The sequence below is a fragment of the Microtus oregoni genome, unplaced genomic scaffold, assembly GCF_018167655.1.
Source record: "Microtus oregoni isolate MIOR12 unplaced genomic scaffold, Mior012 000006F_ref0000085, whole genome shotgun sequence".
NCBI lineage: Eukaryota > Metazoa > Chordata > Mammalia > Rodentia > Cricetidae > Microtus > Microtus oregoni.
In genome coordinates this window covers 39,225,852-39,252,495 of record NW_024543065.1, presented here as the reverse complement: position 1 = coordinate 39,252,495, position 26,644 = coordinate 39,225,852, and the positions used below count along the sequence as shown (strand labels likewise).

Genomic DNA, 26,644 nt, shown 5'->3' with positions numbered 1-26,644 from the left:
AGCACGGAAGCACAATTCTTAGTTAAGGGAGCCACCTTAGGGTTGGCAAGAGACTTGAACCTAGAGTGGCTCCCAGAGGCCCAAGCCGAGGTTCCCAGTTAGTTCCTTGGGCAGCTGAGGATAGTGAACCTGAAATGACCCTATCCTATAGCAATACTGACGAATATCTTGCATATCATCATAGAACCTTCATCTGGTGATGGATGGAGATAGAGACAGAGACCCACACTGGAGCACTGGACTGAGCTCCCAAGGTCCCAATGAGGAGCAGAAGGAGGGAGAACATGAGCAAAGAAGTCGGGACCACGAGGGGTGCACCCACCCACTGAGACAGTGGAGCTGATCTATTGGGAGCTCACCAAGGCCAGCTGGACTGTGACTGAAAAAGCATGGGATAAACCTGGACTCTCTGAGCATGGCGAACAATGAGGGCTGGTGAGAAGCCAAGGACAATGGCACGGGGTTTTGAACCTACTTAATGTGCTGGCTTTGTGGGAGCCTAGCCAGTTTGGATGTTCACCTTCCTAGAAATGGACGGAGGGGGGAAGACCTAAGACTTACCACAGGACAGGGAACCCTGACTGCTCTTTGGAATGGAGAGGGAGAGGGAGAGGAGTGGGGGGAGGGGGAGAAGTGTGGGAGGAGGGGGAGAAGGGTGGGAGGAGGGGGAGGGAAATGGGAGGCTGGGAGGAGGTGGAAACTTGTTTATTTTTTCTCCTTTTCTCAATAAAAAACAAAATTAAAAAAAAAGAATTTACAAGGATGGCCCCAGTTAAGACTCTAAACAATAGTGCAGAGGATGTCTAAACTGGCCTTCCTCTTTAAACAGATTGATGACTACCTTCATTGTCATCATAGAACCTTCATCCAACAACTAATAGAAGCAGATACAGTGATCCACAGTAAAGCATTCAGACTAGCTTCTGAAGACCAATTCATGAAAGGGAGGAATGATAATGTGAGCAAAGAGGTCTGGTGTATGATGTTGATACCCACTGAAAAAGCTGACGTAAGATAGTGTTACCTCACTGACTCTGGACTGATTGTGAGGGAACCTGCATAGGATAAACCTAGGACCACTTATGCACAGGACAGCTCTGAGACTTAGAGAGTCTGTGGGATCATTGGCAATGAACAAGGATTCTTCCCTTGAACTGGCTTGAACTGGCATCTTGGAGCACATTCCTTTTGGAGGAATACCTTGCTCAGTCTAGATATAGGGCAGGGGGCCCTGGTCTTGCCTCAAAGTGAAGTCTCAGTTTTTATTGACTCGCCATGGGAAGTCTTGCCCATTGTGGGGATTAGATGGCAGCTTGGCAGGGAAGGGTGGAATACAAGGATTAGAGGAAACATTGTATTAAAACATTCTTGATAGAAAAAAGAAAAATAAATAAATAGGCACCATACAATTCAATAACTATTGAAACCAATGATGAAATTAAACATATTTGATTGCTGGATTCATACTTCTCTTACATATATTGGAATAAGATTAAAGCTTCATGAGATTTATTTTCACGTAAGGGGGTTCTCCTCAACCTGGAAGAATTCCATGATGTCATTAGAAGGAATGGGATCATCATATTATCTGAACAGACTCCAGAAATGCAGAATTTTCACTTCAAAAAATGTAACAGTGAGAGTGTGTTTGTGGATATATATATATGTATATATATATATTTGTATATATATATATATTCAAAGAAAGAAGAAAAGGTATTATTTGAGATGTAAATGCATAAAAGAATTTTGTTAAAATACCCTCTAAACCAATTTGAAGAAAATATAACACTTGTATGCTAAGCTGGACAAGTACACACAACCATTAAGTGAGAAGAAAGTTTTGTGAACTGAAGAATAAAATTAATAGTAAGTTAAGCAGAAGTGCGCAGCAGAGGTGTAAATACTGAGGAAGGTCATACAACATGTATGTGAGTGTGATATGATGGAATCTCTTAGGTTATCTATTAATTAAAACAATAGTAATTATTACACATAAAACAAAACTGGGTACATAGCCAAACTTATACTGATGTAAATTTCATTTGCACTCTTGAAGTCTGATTTTTCTGATTCTCGAGTTAGAATAATTTTCAATTTTCTGAGAAAGGGGCTGTTCAAACTTCTTTGCAGGATTTTGAGATCATACTCCTCATACTGTGTCACCTTGACTATCCTTAACAAGGCAAGGTGTTTATTCTTGCTACAAATTGGAATCCCATGTCACATTGATATCCATGGGAGGGCTGATATTTTCTGAATGGAAACAGAAGGAGGAGATTGTGGTTAGAGGCAGATGGGAGGCAGGGGAGGTCTGAGAAAATGGGAGGGAGATGAAACTGTAGCTGGGATATACAATAAATAAATACATAAAGAGGAAGTTGATTTGCTTTGTGTTCCTTTGAGAGACTCTTCCTGTCATATCCTTCTCTGTCACATCTTAGTCCCCCAGGACAGCTCATCAGAGCTCATGTCCATTTACATGGTGAGCTTCAAATGTACTAAGTTCAAAAGGAGAACTCCAGGCTGGGAAAAGGCTTATCAAGCAAATGGACCTAAGAAACAAGCAGGTGTGGCCATACTAATTTCTAACAAAGTTGACTTCAAACTTAAATCAATCAGAAGAGATGGAGAGGGACATTTTATACTCATAACAGGAACAATTCATCAGGAAGAAGTCTCAATCCTGAATATCTATGCCCCTAATATAAAAGCACCCACGTACGTAAAAGAAACATTACTAAAACTCAAGGCAGACATCAAACCGCACACACTAATAGTAGGAGACTTCAACACTCCTCTCTCACCAATGGACAGGTCAATCAGACAGAAACCTAACAGAGAAATTAGAGAATTAATGGAGGTAATGAAGCAAATGGACTTAACAGACATCTATAGATTATTCCACCCAAAGAGGAAAGAATATACCTTCTTCTCTGCAGCTCATGGAACCTTCTCGAAAATTGACCATATACTTGGTAACAAAGCTAACTTACACAGTTACAAAAAAATATTAGTAACCACCTGTGTCTTATCAGATCACCATGGATTAAAGTTAGAATTCAACAACAATGCTACCCCCAGAAAGCCTACAAACTCATGGAAACTGAACAGTCAACTACTGAACCAAACCTTAATTAAGGAAGAAATAAAGAAAGAAATTAAAGTCTTCCTTGAATTCAATGAAAATAAAGAAACAACATACTCGAACTTATGGGACACGATGAAAGCAGTCCTGAGAGGAAAGTTCATAGCACTAAGTGCCCACCTAAAGAAAACAGAGAAAGCACATACTGGAGACTTAACAGCCCACTTGAAAGCTCTAGAAAAAAAAGAAGCAGACTCACCTAGGAGGAGTAGAAGACTGGAAATAATCAAATTGAGGGTGGAAATCAACAAAATAGAAACACAGAAAACAATCCAAAGAATCAATGAAACAAAAAGCTGGTTCCTGGAGAAAATCAACAAGATTGATAAACCCCTATCCAAACTAATCAAACGACAGAGAGAGAATTTGCAAATTAATAAGATCAGAAATGAAAAGGGGGACATAACCACAGACACAGAGGAAATTCAGAGAGTCATTAGATCTTACTACAAAAGCCTGTATGCCACAAAACTGGAAAATGTAAAAGAAATGGACGCTTTTTTAGACAAATACCATCTACCAAAACTAAACCAGGACCAGGTGAACAATCTAAACAGACCTGTAAGTCGCGAAGAATTAGAAGCTGTTATCAAAAACCTCCCTACCAAAAAAAGCCCAGGACCAGATGGTTTCAATGCAGAATTCTACCAGAACTTCCAAGAAGACCTAATACCTATACTCCTTAATATATTCCACAATATAGAAACAGAAGGGTCATTACCAAATTCCTTTTATGAAGCCACAATTACTCTGATACCAAAACCACTCAAAGACTCAACCAGGAAAGAGAACTACAGGCCAATCTCACTCATGAATATCGACGCAAAAATCCTCAACAAAATACTGGCAAATCGAATCCAAGAACACATCCGAAAAATTATCCATTATGATCAAGTAGGCTTCATTCCTCAGATGCAGGGCTAGTTCAACATACGAAAATCTATCAATGTAATCCAGCATATAAATAAACTGAAAGAAAAAAAACCATATGATCATTTCATTAGATGCTGAAAAAGCATTTGACAAAATTCAACATCCATTTATGTTAAAAGTCTTGGAAAGATTAGGGATACAAGGGTCATACCTAAATATAATAAAAGCTATATACAGCAAGCCGACAGCTAACATCAAATTAAACGGAGAGAAACTCAAAGCCATCCCACTTAACTCAGGAACACGGCAAGGCTGTCCACTCTCGCCATACCTCTTCAATATAGTGCTTGAAGTTCTAGCAATAGCAATAAGACAACATAATGGGATCAAGGGGATTCGAATTGGAAAGGAAGAAGTTAAACTTTCGTTATTTGCAGATGATATGATAGTGTACATAAGCGACCCCCAAAACTCCACCAAAGAACTTATACAGCTGATAAACAGCTTTAGTAATGTGGCAGGATACAAGATCAACTCCAAAAAATCAGTTGCCCTCTTATACACAAAGGATATGGAAGCAGAGAGGGAAATCAGAGAAGCTTCACCATTCACGATAGCCACAAACAGCATAAAATATCTTGGGGTAAATCTAACCAAGGAAGTGAAAGATTTATTTGACAAGAACTTTAAGGCATTGAAGAAGGAAATTGAAGAGGATACCAAAAAATGGATGGACCTCCCTTGCTCTTGGATTGGGAGGATCAACATAGTAAAAATGGCAATTCTACCAAAGGCAATTTATATATTCAATGCAATCCCCATCAAGATACCATCAAAATTCTTCACAGATCTGGAGAAGACAATAATCAACTTTATATGGAAAAACAAAAAACCCAGGATAGCCAAAACAATCCTATACAATAAAGGATCTTCTGGAGGCATTACCATCCCTGACTTCAAACTCTATTACAGAGCTACAGTAATGAAAACAGTGTGGTACTGGCATAAAAACAGAGAAGTCGACCAATGGAATCATATAGAAGACCCGGATTTTATCCCACAAACCTATGAACACCTCATTTTTGATAAAGGAGCTAAAAGTATACAATGGAAGAAAGAAAGCATCTTCAACAAATGGTGCTGGCACAACTGGATGTCAACCTGTAGAAGAATGAAAATAGACCCATGTCTCTCACCGTGCACAAAACTCAAGTCCAAATGGATTAAAGACCTCAATATCAGCCCCAACACACTGAACCTGATAGAAGAGAAAGTGGGAAATACCCTACAACAGATGGGCACAGGAGATCGCTTCCTATGTATAACCCCAGAAGAACAGACATTAAGGGCAACATTGAATAAATGGGACCTACTTAAACTGAGAAGCTTCTGTAAAGCAAAGGACATGGTCACTAAGACACAAAGGCAACCTACTGACTGGGAGAAGATTTTCACCAACCCCACAACAGACAAAGGTCTGATCTCCAAAATATATAGAGAACTCAAGAAACTAGACTTTAAAATGCTAATTAACCCAATTAAAAAATGGGGCATTGAATTGAACAGAGAATTCTCAACAGAAGAAGTCCAAATGGCCAAAAGACACTTAAGGTCGTGCTCAACTTCCTTAGCAATCAGGGAAATGCAAATCAAAACAACTTTGAGATATCATCTTACACCTGTCAGAATGGCTAAAGTCAAAAACACCAAGGATAACCTTTGCTGGAGAGGCTGTGGAGGAACGGGTACCCTCATCCATTGCTGGTGGGAATGCAATCTTGTGCAACCACTGTGGAAGTCAGTGTTTCGGTTTCTCAGGAAATTCGGGATCAACTTACCCCTGGACCCAGCAATACCACTCTTGGGAATATACCCAAGAGATGCTTTATCAAATGACAAAAGCATTTGTTCAACTATGTTCATAGCAGTATTATTTGTAATAGCCAGAACCTGGAAACAACCTAGATGCCCTTCAATGGAAGAATGGATGAAGAAAGTATGGAATATATACACGCTAGAGTACTACGCTGCGGTAAAAAACAATGACTTCTCGAATTTTGCATGCAAATGGATGGAAATAGAAAACACTATCCTGAGTGAGGTGTCCCAGACCCAAAAAGATGAATATGGGATGTACTCACTCATAATTGGTTTCTAGCCATAAATAAGGACCACGGAGTCTACAAGAGGTGAACCTAAAGAAGAATCTTCATCTGGTGATGGATAGAGATAGAGACAGAGACCCACACAGGAGCGCTGGACTGAGCTCCCAACGTCCCAAGGAGGAGCAGAAGGACGGAGAACATGAGCAAAGAATTCGGGACCACGAGGCGTGCATCCACCCACTGAGACAGTGGAGCTGATCTACGGGGAGCTCACCAAGGCCAGCTGGACTGTGACCGAAAAAGCATGGGATAAAACCGGACTCTCTGAACATGGCGAACAATGAGGGCTGATGAGACACCAAGGACAATGGCAGGGGGTTTTGATCCTACTTAATGTGCTGGCTTTGTGGGAGCCTAGCCAGTTTGGATGTTCATCTTCCTAGATATGGACAGAGGGGGGAGGACCTAGGACTTACCACAGGGCAGGGAACCCGGACTGTTCTGTGGACTGGAGAGGGAGGGGGGGGAGAGGAGTGGGGGGAGGGGGAGAAGGGTGGGAGGAGGGGGAGAAGGGTGGGAGGAGGGGAAGGGAAATGGGAGGCTGGGAGGAGGTGGAAACTTGTTTTTTTGTTTATGTTTTTTTTTCTTCTTTTCGCAATAAAAAAAAAGAAAGTATGAGATTAGAAAAATCACTGTATATTAATTTTATGGGTGGAAACTCAGACTGCCATTACTTTGTGTGGATTTTTATCAAAAGTCATTTAGTATGGAGGTTAACACAGTTGGCCATTCCCTAGTGTTCTGTGGGCATGCTACAGTTGGTAGCGTGTTATTTAGGGGAGGGCTCTCCTTGGCTAGGGCTGCTGAGATGTTTTCTATACTGAACTTCTTTCAAGTTAGACATTCAACTCAGTACAGAATGGCTTCAAGCCTTTCCTCATTCACTTCCATGCAATCTGCATAAAGATATGGGCCTTACTAAAGGTATGCTATTTGTTACTATTTGTTAAAACAATGACTTAGAAAGGTTTGAAGCCTTAAGGAAGAATAAGCATCATCTACAAAGGTATGAAAGAATAAAAAGGTAAGCAAGTCCATACAAGCAATCCTATACAAATCTGATGGAAAATATCATTACTGAGTATTTAATACACACTAAAACTGTTAAAGTCAATATTCTAAATATTGTCACTCAGTCCTTTCAATAGCCAAATAAAGGACACATTGTAAAGACCCTTTTCACAGTAAGGATCAAAGATGCTGCTGAGAAATCTTAAAAAGTCTAAACAATTACAAGACCAAATTTTGCTTCTCTGTTTTCTAAGATTTCTTGGCTGTTTTTCTTAGCATATCATGAGTCCATTCTTCCCTTCAATTCTAATACCACTTCCCAAAGTAAAATCATCAAAACGTCAGGGTTGGACTACCTGATACCTTTTCTAGTTTCACCTCCTCCCTTTCAAAGCCTGAAATCACAAGCAGATCACCTCAAACTGTGATCTCGCAATTCAGTCAGCTGATGACACGCAGGAAATGTCTGGCCTGATGCAGGAAGTCAAGAGATACTGGTAGTACCTTTGAAAAGTAACTTGACCAGGCCGATTGTACACAGAAGCCTGGCAATTTCAAAGAAGGCAAATTATTTAGTCAGTGTCACTATATTTTCACCATAAAAAGTCAAGGTAATGAAAATCATGATATTACTTTTTATTTTTGGGGGTGGGGGTGAGGGAGTCTTATGTGTCCCAGGCTAGCTTCAAAGTTACTACACAGGCAAAGATATCAATGAAATTTTGCCTTCACTGCCAAGAGTTAAAACTGCAGGACTACACAGACACACATGGTCTATTGGGTACTGGGGATTAAATCCAGAGCTTCATGTACGCCAGCCAAACACCGTACCAGCTGAGTTACAAACACACCCAGCCCAGGGATGGGCGTGAAGTCCCACGCCTAGCTGAGGAACTACTGACAATCCCCAGAAGAGCTGCACTTCTTTAAGAGTGTGCCCCTCGTGACTCAGCCCGTTCCAGGGGAAGGTCACATAGCCAAGAGTATACGGACAGCCCACCTGCACACAATGGGTTTGAAAAACAAAGATGATGAACGGGTAGGAAATGGAGGTGGTGGCAGGTCCAGGCAGAGTGAGGGGAGAAGCATGGCTATGATCAAAAGATACTCTCAGAAATTCTCAAAGAATTAATAAAAAACTTAAAATGAACCTGTTAAATTCTAAAAAAAAAAAAAAAAGAAAAAAAAAAGGAGAACTCCAGTCCTGTTTACCTCATATTAGATGCTAAGTAAATCTTACAACCAAGCAGAGAAAAAATTGCCCTACTGGTGGGGACCAGCCTCAACAAAAGTACCACTTGCCAGGGTAGGAGGGTGGAGATTTAGGAAAATTTGTAAAGAATACTGACCAATATAATCTGTGTAATTGTATCACACATGAAAATTTTTATGACTACCATTGAAATCAAGACACAGAAGCCATCCAGCAGTGCAAAGAGATCTACTACATGGCTCATATGTGGCCATGTCTACCCCCTTCTTCCCCAGCATCCAAACACCTGGCAACTTTGAATCTGCTTTCCACCACACAATTTTCTCTTCATGGTCATATGCAAACCAACTGAGACATTAAAAGATTTACTGAAGAGTCCTTGAGATCCATCCAAGTTGTCATATCTTTCACTAATTTGTTTTTTTCTTAGTTGCTGAGTAGTTTCAATGGTGTGTTCATATCATATTTACATTATTATATTTGAGTGAGTTCTTTATCAATAGTATATAGTTGGATCATATTTTACAGATTCAATCAGTTGATTTGTGTATTTTGAGTATATTTTATACAATTAAAAAAGAATACAAAGATGCATTTTAAAATAATAAAAGAGAATAGTACTGAGAGGGAGTTCCAATAAGTACTGAAATTGCTTACATATACTTTCCAATTGGTTAAAATATTCCAGGCTCCAAAAAGAATGAGTAAGATTTAAAAAAAAACTGTATTATCATGATACAAGAAAATGAATAGAGCAGTTGAAGTTCTTTGGCTATATCCACAGTTAAATATTCTGCTGCTATCTCAAAACATTCTATAGGCAAACTACTCCCTAGTTGGAATCCAATGATACCTCTTTAAAGGAAATGGAACCTTAGTTGGACCCTGAGACTTTTGTTTGAGGTAGAAGCATATCTACTCTCTTTTCCTGAAATACAAGGACTGGCTATTAGCAACACGTGTTGAGAATAACCTTGAGAAAGCAGAACTCTCTGATCTAAATCTACTTGGGACTTTTGTTTGAGGTAGAGACACAATAACCTTGAAGGAATAGAGATACGTTTCAACTCTCTGACTTTTGGTCAATTTGGAAATAAGCCAGTATTTTTGGGCCTCCTTGGCCTATTTTTGTTCTGCTTTTACTGCAGTCCATATCCATCCACTGAAAGAGACTCATCAGCTCACACTCATCAATGCAACCTCACAGTGGTAATGCAGGTTCTAGAAGGCAAGCGAAAAGAGATGAGTTGGAAATTGGTATAAGAAGAACTTATGAGTAACTAACCTGGAATGTTTCCAGATGTTGGTCCTGAGCAAATTCTATCATGGTCAATATGTAATTTATTTCAAAAAGCTTGCTTAAATTCAGGCAAAAGAAAGCAAAATATGCCTTGAGCTGATGGTCACTTCACAGTATCTTTCCTTTGCAGATTTTCACAAGACATATTCACAACCACTACAGAATCTAAAATGAGAAAAAACCTGTAGTAAATCACAGATAAAGCAGGAAAATTTGTCAAATGACTAATTGATCTATGAAAACTGATACTCATGGAGGGAGATATGAGGGAGATTATGTTATAGACAAAATATTTGCCTTATCTTCTATTTATTTTTTGTTGTTTGGAGGAAGTATAATAGATATGATTGAGTGTTTGAAATGTAGAACACAGAATCTGTAGTGATCTTGGTGAATATTCAAAAACATTTTACAACACTATAAATGTAACTGATTCTATGGGGATTTGGATGACTGTAGAACAGCAGGATTCAGAAAAATTTAGAATTGCAGCTGATTATTTGTTCTCAAGACAATGGAAGCACAGTATTTGGTCAGATATTCTGTTACTGTCAGTCCTGTAGTATAAGCCCACTGTGCGAGCTGTGTGAAACTCACTTTCTCTAACCATGGAACTCTTGTTCCCTGACAGGGATTTTGTGAGAGAATTCAAAGTGTGCAACTACGAATTTTGACTTTTTGTGTCCTTCCTGTCTCAATGTGGATCATCTAACGAAAGCCACTGACATCATTTTTAAAGGCATTAACATAAAAATATTGTTCTGGCAGTCATGGCCAAAATTTTTCTCACAATGACATCCCCCATGGAGCCATAATTTCCACAAAATTAAATGATGTCATGAAACTACCTGAATTTTCCTCATATATATTTCTGAATTATATTTGCATCATATGCATATCAGGTGCACAGCCATAGGGGAAGAAAGTGTCCAAGATTCCCCAGAGGCGAGGAATCACCTGGGAAATAAAGGGATCATGAATACACAAATAGCCTCTGCTTTTGCTGCAGAAATACAAGTAGGTGGGAAAATATGGGCACCCATATAATATGCTGATCTGAAGAGCACTTCACAAGAAACACTGCCCAGGCTTCAAGGAGGACAAAGATGGTCGCTTTGATTTTTCTCTTCTTTTTCCTGAACATTCCACTTCTTGCGTCCAGGTTCACTCAACCCAGGTGCTTTTGGAGAATGTATGAGAACAAAGAAACGGATGAAGATTTGGTGACAGGTTGTGTCTTCTACCTTATAACAGAGCAGCGGCCTGTGGAGAAAGATTATTTCAACCATATTCTGAATATACAGTAAGTTTCTTTGAATTTTCTATGTTAATGTCATCATAAATATTTCATGTGGGGATAGAAGTATTTGTACATCCACAGGCCTTTATTTCCATAGGACAGTGTTCACTGTCTCTTTAAAGTAAGAATTTTTTTGTTGTATAAATGTTATGTTTGGACATTTAAACTATTGAGCTTGTGACTAATTGTAAGTAGTCAGCGCACAACCAGCTTATCAGAACTCTATTGATCAATGTTAAAATGCTGAACTTTTGAAATCTTGGTTTAACAATAGCATAGAAGGGGAAAGAAATCCGAACCATTTCCCATTTTTCATATATCTTAAATCATCTTCTTCGACCTTGACAACTTGCATTGACACACCGTAAAGCATTTTCTCTGACCCTTAGAACATACTAAGCTCTCACACCCTCAGACTTTTATACACCTCATCACTTAGACCCTCAGCGTAGACTTTGACCCTTTCTCTTCCCATTTAATCATTTGCCAGAGACACAAGTAGTCATTGCTGAGAGCAGTCATTGCCAAGCAAGTTCTTTTAAATAAAGGAATAGTAAGAGTTACACCTGAGACCCGTTTATCCTTTGCTAGGAAGCCTGTTAATAAGACAAACCTGCCGGACTGGTAAAACTGCCTGTGTCAAATCTGGACAGAGGAGAAAAGAATGTTCATGGGTTTTAGCCCAAAGCTATAGATTTGGCTGTGACTCAAAGGTGTGAATCTACTCCAGCTGTTATATAGACACCTGTTAGCTGCTTTTTCTACAATGTGGAGTTCAGTACAGATTAATGCTAACTTATCTAAAGCTTTTATCTCTTTTGTAAACTGAAAAATTCGTGTAAGTTTTAGGGATGGGCACAAGGGTGTGAGGGTGGACTTGGGAGAAATAAAAAGCAAGTGTGATTGATACATTATATGAATGGATGGAAATAGATAACACTATCCTGAGTGATGTAAGCCAGACCCAATAAGAGGAACATGGGATGTACTCACTCATATTTGGTTTCTAGCCATAAACCAAGGACATTGAGCCTATAATTAGTGATCCTAGAGAAGCTAAATTAGGAGAACCCAAAGAAAAACATATAGGCATCCTCCTGAATATTAACCTTCAGCAGGCGATGAAAGGAGACAGAGACAGAGACCCACATTGGAGCACAGGACAGAAATCTCAAGGTCCAAATCAGGAGCAGAAAGAGAGAGAGCACGAGCAAGGAACTCAGGACCCCAAGGGGTTCACCCACACACTGAGACAATAGGGATGTTCTACTGTGAACTCACCAAGGCCAGCTGGCCTGGGTCTGGAAAAGCCTGGGATAAAACCGGACTCGCTGAACACAGTGGACAATGAGGACTGCTGAGAACTCAAGAACAATGGCAATGGGTTTCTGATCCTACTGCACGTAGTGGCTTTGTGGGAGCCTAGGCAGTTTGGATGCTCAACTTACTAGACCTGGATGGAGGTGGGGGTTCCTTGGACTTCCCACAGGACAGGGAACCCTGATTGCTTTTCGGGCTGGGGGGGGAACTTAACTGGGGGAGGGAGAGGGAAATTGGAGGCGGTGGCTGGAAAGAAACAGAAATCTTTAATAAATAAATAAATTTAAAAAAAGAATAAATCAATTTTTAGTTTATATTTAAAAAAAGACATAATACCATTTACAGAAAAGACTTGTCTTATATTTCCTAAATTCTCTATAGGCATATCCACTGAAAGATGGGCATTGGCCCACACTCATAAAAACACTCTCCCATTATTGGAAGGAGTCTGCTTGGTGGTTTCTGGTCACCTGGCTATCTTAGTCCTGAAATAATCACACAGAAAAAGTATTATTTAAATCACTGCTTGACCCATTAGCTTTAGCTTCTTATTTGCTAACTCTTACATATTAATTTAGCATGTCTCCATTACTCTGTGTATCACCATGTGACAGTGGCTTTCCAGCAAAGTTCTCAGGCCTCTGTCTCTGGTGGCAGCAGCTACATGATGTTCTTCTGACTCTGCCTACTTCCTCCCAGCATTCTGTTCCATTTTCTCCTCCTACCTAAGTTCTGACCTATCAACAGGTCAAGGGAGTTTCTTTATTCATTAATGGTAATCACAGTACACAGATAGGATTCCCACATCACCTGGTGTCAGAAGTGGGATACAAGCAGTTCCTTGCAATAACTAATTGATCTGCCAATCTTGTGGACTAAATCTATGTAAAACCTGAAAATGCTTAAAAAAACCCAAAAAAAAAACAGCATTAAGCATGGTTTTGTAGTGGCATTTTCTTGGATGGGCTCTGTTTGCTAAAGGCAGGCAGAGGCATGGCTTCTTTGGGAAAGAATTTCCTGGTTTGGTCCATAGCAAGTAATAAAAGCCAAGCAGTTTTGAAGTGCAGCTTCCTGGGCCATGCTTCCAGCACAAACTCTGGCTTTGGAGCATTTCAACAGTATTTTTGGGCCTGGGTGTTTGTGTGCCCACTCAGAGTTGGAAGGCAAGTGGATGAGACTATGTCCGTGGCTCTGCGCTCTCTGCCTAGGCAGGTGGAAGTATCATGTTTACTAGGCTTGTACAGGTGGGAGGGCAATTTTGACTATTATATATGATTATCTATTAATCTGTATCTCTAATTATACATTACATTTTTTGATGAGCTATACAGACAGAATGCTTTAATCAAGATCAGAAATACATATACATACAACACTGTAGCAGGAGATGACTTATTAAATAAAACCCCATTCTATTTCAGTTATTATCATCCTAAGTGGGCCCAAGTAAATGCCATAGATTACAATAATTGATGGACATTCATCAATGTGTAGGTTCTAAAGCTTGTACTAGGGCAACTAATATTTGTAACACACCAAGCTGTGAAGAGTTTTCCCATAGGTATACAGTTACTCTCTTGAATGATCTGATGTGATTCCATTATCCTCAAACTGCATCAAGATTGGAAGCAAGAGACCTGTCCATTGTAAACATCATATGTGTTCCTATTTCTCCATACTTCATTTACATACATTAAAATCACTGCCCTTTAATCTCAAAGTTCACTTCTCATTCTAGTTTTGCTAAAAAAGGAATTATGAACTGTGAAATATATGCTCTCATTCTTTGAAAGGTGTGATTGACTCTTTCATTTTCACTTCCTTGATTGACAGCCCTGGTGTGTGATTGTTAGCAACACATTAGAGAGGGAATAGGGCACTTACATACTAGCACATCTTTGCCATTATTTTAAAAACAAAGGTATTGTCTCTCTGTATCTAAATTGTTTATTTTCTGACACTTATTTCCTATGTACCTCTTAAATTTGTTTTCAGTAATTTTGCTAATTATAACTCTTTATTTTACCAATGTGGAGACTACACACATTTTAATTTTTTGTATTGTTAATAGTTGTTATCAAACACAGAAATTTAGTGCACTGGGAACTATAACTGCTCAAGGGATTTATGTTTCTTAATGTTTGGAAGAAAGGAATTGGTGTTTGGGCTTCACAAGATCTAGTCTCCAATTCCTGTTGTGTGTTACTAAAATTTTCAATGACACTTTTTCTGTGTGGTAATAAAAATATTCAAAAATAATTTTGAAAATATATATGTAAATACATAAGGAAATCCTAGTAGTACAATATTTAAGTGGGAAATTGATGTGGGAGTGTCATATATCAATCTGTTGATTTCATTGGTTAAGCAATAAAGAAACTGCTTGGCCCTGTGGGTGGAGTAAACAGAACAAAATGCTGGGAGGAAGAGGAAGTAAGGTCAGACTCCACAGCTCTCCTCTCGGGAGCAGACGCCTGAGAGAGACACCATGCCCCGCTCCCGGGCAGACACACGCCATGAAGCAAGCCGCCAGGTTAGACATGCTGAACCTTTCCCGGTAAGACCGGTGCTCACCGATTATTAGAGATGGGTTGATCGGGATAACAGAATTAGCCAGTAAGGGCTAGGGCTAAAGGGCCAAGCAGTGTTTAAATGAATACAGTTTGTGTGTTGTTATTTCGGGTATAAGCTAGCCGTGCAGGCGACTGGGGTGTTGGGGACGCAGCCCCGCCGCTCTTATTACTACAGGAAATAGGTTCATTTTACACTGTGTGAATCATTTAGAATGAAAAAGTATGATTAATGTTCAATGGTAAGATTATATGAAATGACTAGGAAGAGACAGAAGTTACTGCTCTTCCCCAAAAAAATAAACACAAATTGGTATCATTCACTCCCAACTTGCTTATTACCCACTCATACTACAGAAAGCCTCATAAACATTTTCCTCAGATTTTATTACTTATCATCTTCTATTTTACAAATATGTTAAACTGACATATACAAATTAATGTAGGATGCTATTGTTGTGTTAGTGTAACTGGAAATGTAGTCAAAGCAGTTTTATAGTATAAAAAACAACTGGTCAGAAGTCTCCAGTTAGAATATATGACATTCTGTGTAAACATAAATTAGGTGAATAGTACTTAGAAGGTAGTACATGGCCTTAATCTCTGCAAGAAGAACCTGGAGCTGGTGTATCTTTGTACTTTTGAGGCCAGTCTAATCTGTAGCAAATTGTTATTCAAAACCTTGTAATCCATTCTCTATTAATTACCCAAATTAACATTAATACTGTCTATATACATGTTGAATACATACATACAGCTTTACAAAATACATCATTGGTATTTAAATTTTACACCTCCATTAGATAAATTAGTAAAAAAAGAATAACACAAAGATCAAGGGCATATATTAACTATAATGCCCAGTGCTTATAAAGAATTGAAAGCATAACAGCCAAGTGTTTCCCATACTATTGTACACTCAACAGGCATTATTTGACAGTTTTATCAAATTTAGTTTATTTCGTGAGAAAATATGATAAACTCATAGGCTCACATGTCTCTTAATTTTTTTTTTTTTTTGCTTTTTTCGAGACAGGGTTTCTCTGTGGTTTTGGAGCCTGTCCTGGAACTAGCTCTTATAGACCAGGCTGATCTAGAACACAGAGATCTGCCTCCTTCTGCCTCCCAAGTGCTGGGATTAAAGGCATGCGCCACCGCAGCCCGGCGTCTCTTGAATTTTTCACATTGATCAATGATTTCAAAATGCATATATGAATAGGTTTATTGTTTGGTTAAAGCCTCCGCCATTGTCTATATTTTTAGAGTAAGCATTTTAAAATAAGAACTTGAAATCACACTCTTTGAAAGGTGTTGATGCCTCACTTTATTTGTGGAAGATACACTCTAATGAACTTTTAAAGCTTTTCACGAGCTTCCAGCTACTTATATTATTCTAATCTCACAGCATAGGCCACTTGTAACATTATTGGCAGTGGTTGAGAATATGGTACAGCACATAATAATCCATCTATTGACTACTCAGGATCATCTGTAGATCTCTGTCCATATTAATCACCATACCCTTTTACAGAACAACAACTAAATACTTCCAGTTTATACTGGCCTTAGCTTTTTCCATGGATGAAGTCAACAGGAACCCTGATCTTCTGCCAAATTCATCATTTGTATTTGAATGTCCAGAGGGTGGTTGTGCAACTGGGACAAAATTATATAGTCACTTTCACTTGTCTGAAGAAGTTCGTGATTTCCCCCCTAATTATATGTGTTATGAACAGACTATGTGTCTCGTGGTGCTTACAGGACCAAATTTGGCAACATCTGTGATGGTTGGGTCTATCTTCAACCTCATCGTACCTAAACAGGTGAGATTTTTGTTGTGACTTTGCAAGAAATTCTAACTCTGCTCTTATAATCCTAGTTGCTAAGAAGATTCTAAGTAGGATACTACTGTCAAATTTGTGTTAAACGGTGTCGTTCACAATTTTATTCATTTGTGATGGGTCTCATTTCCTTTTTTGAAATTGAGATGAGGGAAGAAGTAACAGATAAGGAGTTTTTTAAGGAAGTCTACACCTAAAGTAAGTTTACAAGTTCTTATGTACATGTGCTACCTCATGCTGCTCCCTGTGTTGTAGGTCCTGCAGATTACCTATGGACCTTTCCATCCCATCCTGAGCAATCGTGAACAATTTCCCTTTCTGTATCAGATTGCTGGCAAGGACACATCTTTAGCCCTGGCCATGATATCTTTGATGCTTTACTTCAACTGGAACTGGATTGGACTGGCCATCTCAGACAATGATCAGGGTACTCAATTTCTCACACAATTAAGAGGAGAGATGGAAAAAGTTACAGTCTGCTTTGCCTTTGTGAGTTTGATCCCAGTCAAGATGCATTTATTCTTGACAAGAGTTGAAGTTTATTATAACCAAATCATGACATCATCCACAAATGTAGTTATCATTTATGGTGACCCAGAGAGTTCTCTAGCTGTGGCCTTTAGAAGGTGGCGATCTCTAGGTTTACAGAGAATATGGGTCACCACCTCACAGTGGGATGGCACTACAACTAAGAATGACTTCCCACGTAATTCATTCAATGGGAAAATAACTTTTGCACATTATCATGCTGAGGTTTCTCATTTTAAAACATTTGTCCAGACACTGAACCCTCTCAAATACACAGAAGAATTCCTGGCCAGGCTGGAGTGGATGAACGTGAACTGCAAAGTCTCAGCTTCTATGTGTAAAACCCTGAAGAATTGCTTATCCAATGCCTCATTGCAATGGCTAAAGGCACAGACTTTTGACATGGCCTTTAGTGATGAGAGTTATGACATATATAATGCGGTGTATGCTCTGGCCCATGCCTTCCATGAAATGCTTCTTCAGCATGTATATAATCAACCCATGGATAATGGAGAAGGACATTTTGCTCACTGCTTGAAGGTAGTGTTTCCTCTTTAATATCAAATTTGATGTCATCAATGTCAATGTCTTTAAATGTCTGTGAAATGTTCCAATTTACTAAATTAGGGAATATTTCATACAATATAAAGTTTTATGGAAATTTTTCTTCATAATAATGTAAATCTGGATGCTGGTATAAATCTTAATGGTGTGGAAGGTACAATTTGTAAAAAATACACTGATTTTGTTACAGAGTACCTGACTATCACCACAGCTATTCTAAAACTGTAAGCCCAAGTCCTTCCTTCTTAACCCTCTTCCTAATGAGAAGATGAATCCTTGCATATTTATTTTCAAATATGTGATAATCCGTTTATGAGATGATGTTCACTAGTGTTCTAAACTGAATCTGCTCACACTGTAGGCACTTGGGACCTCATTTCTCATCCTGAGTGAAAGTAATTACACAGTAAACAGTGTCATTCTTCGATTAAGACATACATTTGTGTACATAAGTATGAATGCCTGGTTCTCCTTGCATATGGTTACACGTTTTTGTGTTTCCGGGTATCTCTTATTGTATCTGTGTTAGTGTGTGTGTGTGTGTGTGTGTGAATGTATGTGTGTGTGTATGTGTGTGTGTGTGTGTGTGTGTGTGTGTGTGTGTGTGGTTCTGTACATCCACATATCTATCTGTTTGAGGAACTGAAAATAAATTTCTTTTGTTCCAATGTCTTTCTGTATGGGAGTTTGTCTGTGCATAACTTCTCTGTTTCTTCAGTGCATGTTTATATGTGTTGGGTTCCTTGTGTATATTGTTTGAACATATTATATCTTTGTTTTTGTTTGTCTGTCTGTCTGTTTCTCTCAATCTATCTTTGTATATGAGCATAAATCCATCAATATCAATAGCTCTCTAGGTTTTTTTGTCTGTGAGTGTCTCCTTGTGTGTATTTGTAATTTAATTTGTGCATGTATTTGTGGCCCTCTTTATGTGTTTCACAGCTTTCTGTTTTTGTGTGTCTGTTTTGGTGCATATGTTTCACTGTGTGTATCATTGTTTTCATGTGTAAGTGTTGGCATTTGTGTATGTCTGTATGAAATATGTAGATGCATTATGTATGTCTATGTGGAAGTGAATCTCTGACTGGATTTCTCCGTCTCTCTTTCTTATGATGTGTATGTGTTTTCATATTGGTGTTTTGTATCCGCGTATATGTCTGTGATTCTGTTTGGTGCTTTTTTCTGAAAGAACTTATATTCTAGAACATTATGATAACTTTATTTGTCCACATGATTTACTGTTATTTCTCCTCTGGACACTTTCAGTAATATTGCCTTTAAGATGAAATAAAATACATTTTATGAATTCAAGAAAGGACACACACACTATAGAATGGTGTATCTTTTTCAGCTGCATTCCTTTCTGAGGAAAACACGCCTCACTAATCCAGTTGGAGACAGAATGATTATGAACCAGAAAGAAAATCTTCAAGAAAAGTATGGCATTTTTCAGATTTGGAATTTCCCATATGGTCTTGGACTTAAGGTGAAAATAGGAGAGTTTAGCTCATATTTTCCATATGGTCAACAGCTGCATATATATGAAGACATGATAGAGCATGCAACAGGAAGTAGACAGGTGGGTCTGACTTAACTGCATTCTTTTGCATTACACAGCAGTAACACAGACAATGGGATTGATTTGTGCTGTCTTATAATGAACTAAAAATAATTAGTCACTTTACAAAGCACTTACATTCCTCCTATTGTATGATTCTACATGTATTTTTGATGTGACAATTTATTAGTACTTTAAGAATTTTAGATATGCATACAATGAATATTTATCATTCCAGAATATCTTTCTTTTCCTCTAATATATAATGTATAATGACTGTTACTACTGTGCTATCTTTTGATTGATTTTTATTGAGCTCTACATTTTTCTCTGCTCCCCTTTCTGCTCTCCCTCTCCCGTTCATCCCTCCCCCCAAAAGTACACATGCTTACAATTTACTCAGGAGGTATTGTCGTTTTCTACTTCTTGTGTAGATTAAATCTATGTATGTCTCTCCTACCATCCTCATTGTTGTCTAAGGTCTCTGGGATTGTGGTTTGTAAGCTGGTTTTCTTAGCTTCTTGTTTAAAAACCACTTCTGAGGGAGTACATATGATAACTATCTTTCTGTGTCTGGGTTACCTCACTCAAAATGATGTTTCCTAGCTCCATCCATTTTCCTGAAAATTTTAAGATGTCGTTATCTTTTTCTGCTGTGTAGTACTGCAGTGTGTAAATGTACCACTATTTTTAATCCATTTTTGGTAAGGGGCATTTAGGCTGTTTCCAGGTTCTGGTATGACAAACAATGCTGCTAAGGACATAGTTGATGATATATCCTTGTGGCACAATAAACATCTTTGGATAAATACCCCAAAGTGGTATTACTGGGATTTAGGGAAGGTTTTATTTCCTACTTTTCCGAGAAATCATCATACTGGCTTCCTAATGGGTTGTACAATCTTGCATTCCCACGAGCAATTAAAAAGTGCTCCCTTCTAGGCAGTTTGAATGCTCACCTTAGGAGACCTGGATAGAGGTGGGCAGTCCTTGGGCTTCCCACAGGTCAGGGAAACCTGATTGCTCTTCGAGCAGATGAGGGAGGGGGACTTGATCGGGGGAGGGGGAGGGAAATGGGAAGCGGTTGTGGGGACGAGGCAGAAATCCTTAATAAAGAAATAAATTAAAAAAAAAAGTGCTCCCTTTACCCCACACCTCTCCAGCATAAGTAGTCATCAGTGTTTTTGATCCTTGCCATTCTTACAATTGTAAGATGGACTCTCATCACAAAGCCAGCCACACCTAACTTTATAGAAGAGAAAGTGGAAAGTACATTTGAACGCATTGGCAGTGGGGACCATGTCCTAAATATAACCACAGCAGTACAGACACTGAGAGAAAAAATTAATAAATGTGACCGCCTGACCCTGTATAGCTTCTGTAAAGCAAAGAACACTGTCAATAATATAAAACAGCCTACAGAATGGGGGGAAAAAAACTTCACTAACCCCAAATCAGACAGAGATCTGGTCTCCCAAATATAAAAAACTCAAGAAATAATTCATCAAGAGAACAAATAATTCAAATCAAACTTTTACTCAGATTCCTCAAATATGTGGAGGATTTGTAAAGCATTTACGCCTCAGGAAACACCATTCTTTCCAGCTCAATAGATATTTGTTATGCCCTTTCTCACTCTGCCTATTTAGCTGTATTTTTCTTTATAATATGTCAGGCATTTCAGTGCTGTTTTTAGAGTTCATGTGTGTTATCTGACGTTTTATGAGACATTCCCTCTATTTCAGATATCTTTTCATCTTAGCTTTCTGTGAGGTTGCTGTGATTAAATATTGACCAAAATCTTATAGAGGAGAAGGTTTGATTCGGAATATGAATCACAGTAAAGAAATGACAAGGCAGGCAGTTATAAGGAGACGGCTTCGAAATCACAGAATCTGAAGGAACATAGCTTACTGGTTTTCTCTGAATTCTCACACAGCCCAGACTAGGGACAGCACTGCCAAAAGTGGGCAGGGTAGTCCTATACCAACTACGCATTAATAAAATGCTTAAATAATTTGACACCATGCTAATGCAATATAGAAAAATGTTATAGTGAAGGTTCCCTCTAACTTATTAATGTGCTTTGTGTCACTGTGATGAAAATTAAGTAAAAAAAAAAACACTTTGAAAGCTCTACAGTGTTTGTTCATATCAAAAAAAAAACATTCTCCCTCCTAAATTTCTAGATATGGGAAGCTACTCAAATTTATATCAGTTTGTTTCCATACATTTGTATGCGTGGTATTATAAAATGTATTAAGCCTAATCTGATAACTCTTTTGGTGTATATAATACTAGCTAATTGGTATATCAACATGATAATGAAATATATTTATAGAAGCAGGTAAAACTCCCGACACCAGCATGTATCTGATTTTTCACAGATGCCGCCCTCTGTGTGCAGTGCTGATTGTGGTCCTGGATTCAGAAAGTTCTGGCAGGAGGGAATGGCAGCCTGCTGTTTTGATTGCAGCCCCTGCCCACAAAATGAAGTTTCTAACGAGACCAGTGAGTGTTTGCTATTTAGATAAATCCTTCACATCACATAGATCATCTTCTCTCAGTCATACTGAGTTGATCAATGGACCAAAAGACTATTGAAGAAATAAGATATAATGCTTTCCTAAGTTGATTCTTATTGTTCTTTGATTATTAACAAATTCATTTTAAAAAACTTGTTATACCATTATAGTGGCATTTCAATTGTATTTTAATAAATAAAAACTATCTGAAGATCTAAGAGTAAAACAGTCCCACCAGTCAGCCTTACAGACCACATTATAGTAACATACACCTTTAATCCCAGTAGCCACAATGTGATGTGCACATTTAATCCCAGTCACTACACTAGCTGATATAGAAATCAGGGGTTGCATACCCTTAGTTCCAGTGCTATATGCCTTTAGTCTGAGCCCAAGAGAGGGAGATGTAAAGTTCTCAGACATGGTCTGTTAGTTTAACGTATTTCACATTTATTTTATTTTTGTATATCATAGACAAATTTTGAATATTGATACCAATTTTGTATATGGATACAAATTTCAGATTAATTTTGTTATAACATATTGTACATGCATTTTGAATCTTGTTCAAAATATGGAACCTATACAGCTCATTTAACAATATAATGCTAATTCATAGTCCTTGAAAATTTGTATTATCAACTGTTTAGGAAAATAGAACAGAACAATCTACTCTCGAGAAGATAATGGATATTGAAGAAACTCCACATGGAGTTTACTTTCTTTGTGGCAAAAGTAAGTCCTTGATGTAAAGTAAATTAGCTATAAGCCTTTGGACTCACCAAGATAAGCTACATACTAAATATTTTTCTCAATATGTCAAATGCAAATGGACTCCAATATGCGTATATATTTCTTCCCAGTATATATTATATATAGTCATTGTACATATTGTATAAAGTTTTTTATAATAGTTATAGCCTTCTTTTTATTATTTTTTGACAAAAAAGGGAAATGTAGAGACATTTCAATTGTACTTTAATAAATAACGACTGTCTGAAGATCTGAGGGTAAAACTGTTTTACTTTTCAGCGTTATAAAAGAGATTATGGTAAACAAAATAACCACCTTTAATTCCGGTAGCCACCCTAGTTTATATAGAAATCTGGTGTTGCATGTTTTTATCCCAGTGTTGCATGCCTTTAATTCAAAACCTAGAAGGAAATATAAAATGGGGTGGGGAGACAGCTCTCAGACACAGTCTCTTTCTCAGATTCCAAGAGGCAAGATTGCCATTTCAGACTGAGGTCAAAGTAAGAGCCAGTGACTGGGTGTTTTTCTTTCCAATCTTCAGGTTGAGACCCAATTTCTGACTCAAAGTTTTTACTAATTGTGCTTCATACCATGACATACATCTTTGATTCCTTGAAAGTCTAAATTTGCTGGACTTCTCTCAAAGAAACAGTTTTGACAGTCATACAACATTGTGTCTGAATTCTACCCAAGTGTGGAATGTTCTATAGATGTCTTTTAAGTCCATTTGATTAATTACATGTGTTAGTTTTCTTATTTCTCTTTTAAGTTTCTATCTGGTTGTCCGGTGCATTGGTAAGAGAGGAGTGTTGAAATCTCCTCCTATTAATGTGTGGGGTTTGATGTGTGAATTGAGTTCTAGTAATGTTTCTTTTACATATATGGCTGCTTTTATATTAGGGACATAGATATTCAGGATTGAGACGTCATCTTGATAACTTTTTCCTGTTATGAGTATAAAGTGTCCTTCTCCATCTCTTCTGTCTGATTTTAGTTTGAAATCAATTTTGTTAGATATTAGAATAGCCACACGCACTTGTTTCCTAGATCTGTTTGATTAGAAAATCTTTTCCCAACCCTTTACTTGAAGTAGTGTCTCTCTGTGAGGTTGAGGTGTGTTTCTTGTAAACAGTAGAATGTTTGTTTCTGCTTTCGTTTCCATTCTCTTAACCTGTGACTTTTTATAGGTGAATTGAATCCATTACTATTAAATGATGTTAATGACCAGTGGTTGTGAACTCTGGTTATTTTTTTGGTGGTAGTGTTTGTGTGTTTCCCCTCTTTGAGTTGTGTTGGTGGAGGGTTGTCAGATGTCTGTGCTATTGTGGGTGTTTCAGACTTCTTTGGGTTGAGGTTTTCCTTCTACTACCTCCTGTAAGGCTGGGTTTGTAGATACGTATTATTTAAATCCATTTTTGTGATGGAATATCTGTTTATTCTCCATCGATGGTGAAAGAAAGTTGTACTGGGTATACTAGTCTGTGTTTGCATCCATGGTATGTTAAGGTCTGCAGCACATCTATCCAAGATCTTCTGCTTTACGTGGTTTCCTTTTGAGAAGTCAGGTGTAATTCTGATAGGTTTACCTATTTATGTTACCTGACCTTCCTCTGCAGCTCTTAATATTCTTTCTGTATTTAGTATGTTTTTTTGTTTTGATTATTATATGGCAAGGGGATTTTTTTGATCCAATCTATTTGGTGACCTCTAAGCTTTTTCTACCTTCAGAGGGAAGGTCATTCACAGTGAGATCATTTACTTTCCATTGCCTATGAATCAAAGATATAGAATACTCAGCTCCCTCTCCTGCACCATGTCTTTCTCCATGCCAGTATGTCCCAAGATCATAATAATGGACTTAGCCCCCAAACGTTAGGATATCCAATTAAATGTGATTGAAGTCTATTGAGCAAAAAAGTGTTTTATGACTGTCCAAATTAACCTGTTCAATCAAAATTAAATTATTTGTCCTATCAGAGGGTTCTACTTTTACCTTTATAAACTGCTATTTTCCTACAGGCCACACCTGTCTCCTCTAAGCAGAGGCAGTGCCATGTACTCCCTGATCAAAACCCGTTCTATCCTCCCTTGTTGACATACCCCTATTCATTCTCTATCTCCTGTGTTTGATTCTTTTTCCCTACCCATTGTCCTCTTGGACACATCAATCCTTTTGGTTAAGAACTTGATCCTAGTATGTTGTGTGAAGACTCCAAGGGTCCCTACAGATTCTGTTTCCTGTTTGTTGTATGTCAGTCTGTTTTGGCTGGTGAAGTCATACAAGAAAATGTATCACATAACTTGTCCTATAGAAGACATGATCTCCATCTATTTCAGGGAAACGATTCATAAAAAAAGGAAGACATCAAAAATCTCTCTAACCACGGGATCTGAGATATTAAATACACTCTGTGCAATACAGTGATTAATCATTTTAATCTCTGAAAACTCACTAGTTTCAGTCAGTTCATCATAGCATTCAGAAAGGACTGAAAATATCTGTGTTTTGTGATAATATAAAATGTTATCACCAAGACAAACTTGAATAGACAACATATTATTTAATTTCATTTCCCATATTTATAATGAATGTTAAGAAATATAAGTATTGCTATGCAGCAGTGTCTCTCAGCTACAGCATCAACAAAGGACTCAGATATCACAATGTTTACTCAACACACTGAATTGAAATATTCTGTCAATAAAAGGCAGTAGTTGTAGTAATCATGCTTTTCTCTCTCCAGAAGATGTGGATAAATGTGTGAGGTGTCCAGAGGACCAGTATGCCAACAGAGAGCAGAACCAGTGTATTCAAAAAGATGTGGTCTTTCTGAACTACAAAGACACCTTAGGGATGGTTCTTACCTTAATGGCCTTGTTCTTCTCTGCATTCACAACTGTGGTTCTTGGGATATTTGTGAAGCATCATGACACTCCCATTGTGAAGGCCAACAACCAGAATCTCAGCTACATCTTGCTAATTTCACTCATCTTCTGTTTCCTGTGTCCCTTGCTTTTCATTGGGCATCCCAACTCAGCTACCTGTGTTCTGCAACAAATCACATTTGGAGTTGTATTCACTGTGGCTGTTTCAACTGTGTTGGCCAAAACAGTGACTGTGCTGCTTGCTTTCAAAGTCACAACTCCTGGAACAAGGATGAGGTATTTTCTGGTTTCTGGTGTTCCCAACTACATCATTGCCATCTGTACGCTCATCCAAATTATTCTCTGTACAATCTGGCTGCAATTTTCTCCTCCTTTTATTGACAGAGATGTGCACTCTGAGCATGGCCAAATCATCATTGTGTGCAACAAGGGCTCAGTTACTGCATTCTACTGTGTCCTGGGATACCATGGCTCCCTTGCATTCGTGAGCTTCATTGTTGCTTTCTTAGCCAGGAATCTCCCTGACACATTCAATGAAGCCAAGTTGCTGACCTTCAGCATGCTGTTGTTTTGTGGTGTCTGGATATCCTTCCTTCCTGTCTACCATAGCACCAAGGGCAAGATAATGGTGGCTGTGGAGGTCTTGTCCATCTTGGCTTCCAGTGCAGGCCTACTGGGATGCATTTTTATCCCCAAGTGCTACATAATTTTGTTAAGACCAGAGAGAAATTCTCTTCAAAAGATAAGGGAGAAAACATATTCCTGAACATACATTTCATAAATTGTATCTGACAACTACAGTACTGGCACAGAACCACCAAATACAATACAAATGCAAACTGTATGAATGGCTAATGATTCTCATCATTTCTCCTAATGAGGAGGCACAGCAGTGTCATGTATACGACTTTTCTGTACAATGTCATCTATAATGATCCACACAGCCAATTATTTTATAAGATTCAATTTTTTCCAATTAGTGTACAGAGATGTATTCCTTAATTTCACAATCCCAGCAACATTAAAATAAACATTACGTAATTCTACTGATAAAGGAGTGAATGTGGAACTTTGAATGCAAATGAAAAC

General features: G+C 38.2%; 1 protein-coding gene across 1 annotated transcript; it reads left to right on the top strand.

Moving 5' to 3' along the window:
* Positions 1-10,816: 10,816 nt before the first annotated feature.
* Positions 10,817-26,321, top strand: LOC121449151 (vomeronasal type-2 receptor 116-like). The gene is made up of 6 exons (XM_041653402.1): positions 10,817-11,013; positions 16,432-16,723; positions 16,997-17,809; positions 19,185-19,412; positions 21,779-21,902; positions 25,417-26,321. The coding sequence occupies exons 1-6, from the start codon at positions 10,817-10,819 to the stop codon at positions 26,319-26,321; spliced, it is 2,559 nt and encodes an 852-aa protein (XP_041509336.1).
* The last annotated feature ends 323 nt before the right edge of the window (positions 26,322-26,644 follow it).

What these genes read in the sequence shown, in the direction of transcription:
- LOC121449151 (XM_041653402.1), top strand. Translation starts at nt 10,817, where the DNA reads ATGGTCGCTTTGATTTTTCTCTTCTTTTTCCTGAACATTCCACTTCTT. An exon ending in ACCTCATCGTACCTAAACAG is followed by an intron (nt 16,724 to 16,996) that starts GTGAGATTTTTG and finishes CCTGTGTTGTAG; the next exon opens with GTCCTGCAGATTACCTATGG. An exon ending in ATTTTGCTCACTGCTTGAAG is followed by an intron (nt 17,810 to 19,184) that starts GTAGTGTTTCCT and finishes TATCTTTTTCAG; the next exon opens with CTGCATTCCTTTCTGAGGAA.